This window comes from Lepidothrix coronata, unplaced genomic scaffold (genome assembly GCF_001604755.1).
Source record: "Lepidothrix coronata isolate B3197 unplaced genomic scaffold, Lepidothrix_coronata-1.0 Scaffold812, whole genome shotgun sequence".
NCBI lineage: Eukaryota > Metazoa > Chordata > Aves > Passeriformes > Pipridae > Lepidothrix > Lepidothrix coronata.
The window spans coordinates 7,888-9,955 of NW_016690992.1; the positions used below are offsets into that span (position 1 = coordinate 7,888).

General features: G+C 70.0%; 1 protein-coding gene across 1 annotated transcript; it reads right to left on the bottom strand.

Moving 5' to 3' along the window:
• Nucleotides 1-104: 104 nt before the first annotated feature.
• Nucleotides 105-1,499, bottom strand: NPAS4 (neuronal PAS domain protein 4). Its single transcript, XM_017840081.1, has 3 exons — nt 1,368-1,499; nt 873-975; nt 105-355 (listed from the first exon to the last, which is right to left on the bottom strand). The coding sequence occupies exons 1-3, from the start codon at nt 1,497-1,499 to the stop codon at nt 105-107; spliced, it is 486 nt and encodes a 161-aa protein (XP_017695570.1).
• Nucleotides 1,500-2,068: the final 569 nt, after the last annotated feature.

Below are 2,068 nucleotides of genomic sequence, written 5' to 3' on the forward strand. Positions count from 1 at the left end.
GGTCACCCGGATCCCCCTGGATCCCCTCAGACTCCTGGATCCCCTCGGTCACCCGGATCCCCCTGGACCCCCCCGTGTGCCCCCGTCCCCCACGATGTCCTCCCTCACCTGTCGGAGACGTCGAGCAGGGCGAGGTCCCGGGCGTGGCGGCTCTGGAAGGCGGGCAGGAGGAGGCAGTCGGGGCAGGGCCAGGGCGGGGGGTCCAGGGGGGCACAGAAGGCGACGAAGAGCCCCGGGGAGGCTCCGGGGGGTCCGGGGGGAGCCTGGAAGCGGCCCCGGAGCAGGACGAGCTTCCGGCCGGCGCTGGGCCGGCGCGAGGCGCGGGAGGTGGTGAAACGGCAGCGGAACAGGCGCTCTGGGGGAGGGGGGGCCGTCGGTCCCTCTGTGCTTCCAAACCACCCCTCTCCCCGTCCTTCCATCCCTCCTTCCCTCCCTCCGTCCCTCTGTCCTTCCATTCCTCTGACCGCCCATCTCCCCATCCTTCTGTCCTTCCATCCCTCCCTCCACCTCTCTCGCCTTCCCTCTTTCCAACCCTCTCCTCCCATCCATCCTTCCCCTCTTCCATCTCTCCTTTCCTCCCTCCTTCCTTCCTGCCTTCCAACCCACTCTCCTTCCCTCTCTCCCTTCGTTCTTCCACCATCCCTCCGTTCTTCCCTCTCTCCATCCCTCCGTCCTCCCACCTCTCCGTCCCTCTCTCAGTCTCTCCGTCCTTCCGTCCATCCCTCCAACCCTCCCTCCCTTCATCCAACCCTCTCTCCTCCTGTCCCTCCAACCCTCTCTTCTCCCACCTCTCCATCCCTCTGTCCTCCCATCTCTCCGTCCTTCCATCCGTCCCTCCCTCCCCTCCCCTCCCCCTCGGAGCCCCCACCCACCTGCCTGGGGGGGCCCGGGCAGGGTGAGCTGGTGTCGCACCAGGGGGTGGTCGGCGGGGTCCAGCAGGTCGTAGATGCTGTCACCTTGTGCCACCAGGTCCACCTGCACGGGGGGGGGGGGGGGGGCACAGGGACCCGGGGGGGGGGGGACGACAGAGGGGTCAGCACCCAGCACCCCCCAAGACTCCCCAGGACCCCCCCAGAACTCCCCCCAGCACCGTCGTCCTGCACCCCCCGGTCCATGGGGAAGGGGCAGAGGGTGAGGACTCAGCAGAGGGTGAGGACTCAGCACCCCCCAGGACCCCCAGAACCCGTCACTCTACACCCCCAGGACCACCCCCATGGGCTGAGACCCAGTACCCCCCAGCACCCCCCGGCACCCGGGACCCCTCTCCCTGCAGCACCAGGACGACCCCCCTGGGGGGAGGCTCAGCCCCCAGCCCCCCCCAGCCCCCAGGACCCCCCGGGCGAGGCCCCGACCCCCCCGGTGCTCACCATGGAGTGCCCCAGGTGCTGGGCCACGTTGTCGGTGACTCCCACCAGCTTCCCCTCGCGGGTCACGGCCAGTAGGAACCCGGGCAGTGAGGCCACCAGGTCGGCCAGTTCCGGCCCCCCCAGCAGCTCCATGGGCGCTCCCCGCGTCGGGCCTGTGTGGGGACACGTGGGGACACGGGTCAGCGCCTGCCCGGCACCCCCTGGCACCCATTGGCGCCCACCCCCTTCCTGCACCGCCCCGGTACCCAAATCGTCACCTGTGGGGTCACCGGTGGCACCCGGAGCCCGTCCCATGTGGACCCAGGGGTGGCCCCGGTCCGGCTCTGGTCCCTGTCCCCGTCCCTCGTCTCCAGCCCCAGCCCTGGGCCCCGTCCCGCTCCTTGTCCCGGTTCCTGACCCCCTTCCAGCCCTGTCATCGGTCTCGGTCCCTGTCCCGGGTCTTGATGCTGATCCCCTCTCCCGGTTCCTGTCCCTGCCTCCCCGTGTCAGCCCCGATCCCGGGTCCTTGTTACCAGTCTCGGTCCCTGTCCCTGTCCCCATCCTGATCCCTGATCCCGGTCCCTGTCCCGATCCTGATCCCCGATCCCCGGTCCCTGTCCCGATCCTGATCCCCTCTCCCGGTTCCTGTCCCTGCCTCCCCGTGTCAGCCCCGATATCCAGTCTCGGTCCCTGTCCCTGTCCCGATCCTGATCCCTGATCCC

What these genes read in the sequence shown, in the direction of transcription:
- NPAS4 (XM_017840081.1), bottom strand. Translation starts at nt 1,499, where the DNA reads ATGGAGCTGCTGGGGGGGCCGGAACTGGCCGACCTGGTGGCCTCACTG. An exon ending in AGCACCTGGGGCACTCCATG is followed by an intron (nt 976 to 1,367) that starts GTGAGCACCGGG and finishes CCCCCCGTGCAG; the next exon opens with GTGGACCTGGTGGCACAAGG. An exon ending in GCCCGGGCCCCCCCAGGCAG is followed by an intron (nt 356 to 872) that starts GTGGGTGGGGGC and finishes CCCCTCCCCCAG; the next exon opens with AGCGCCTGTTCCGCTGCCGT.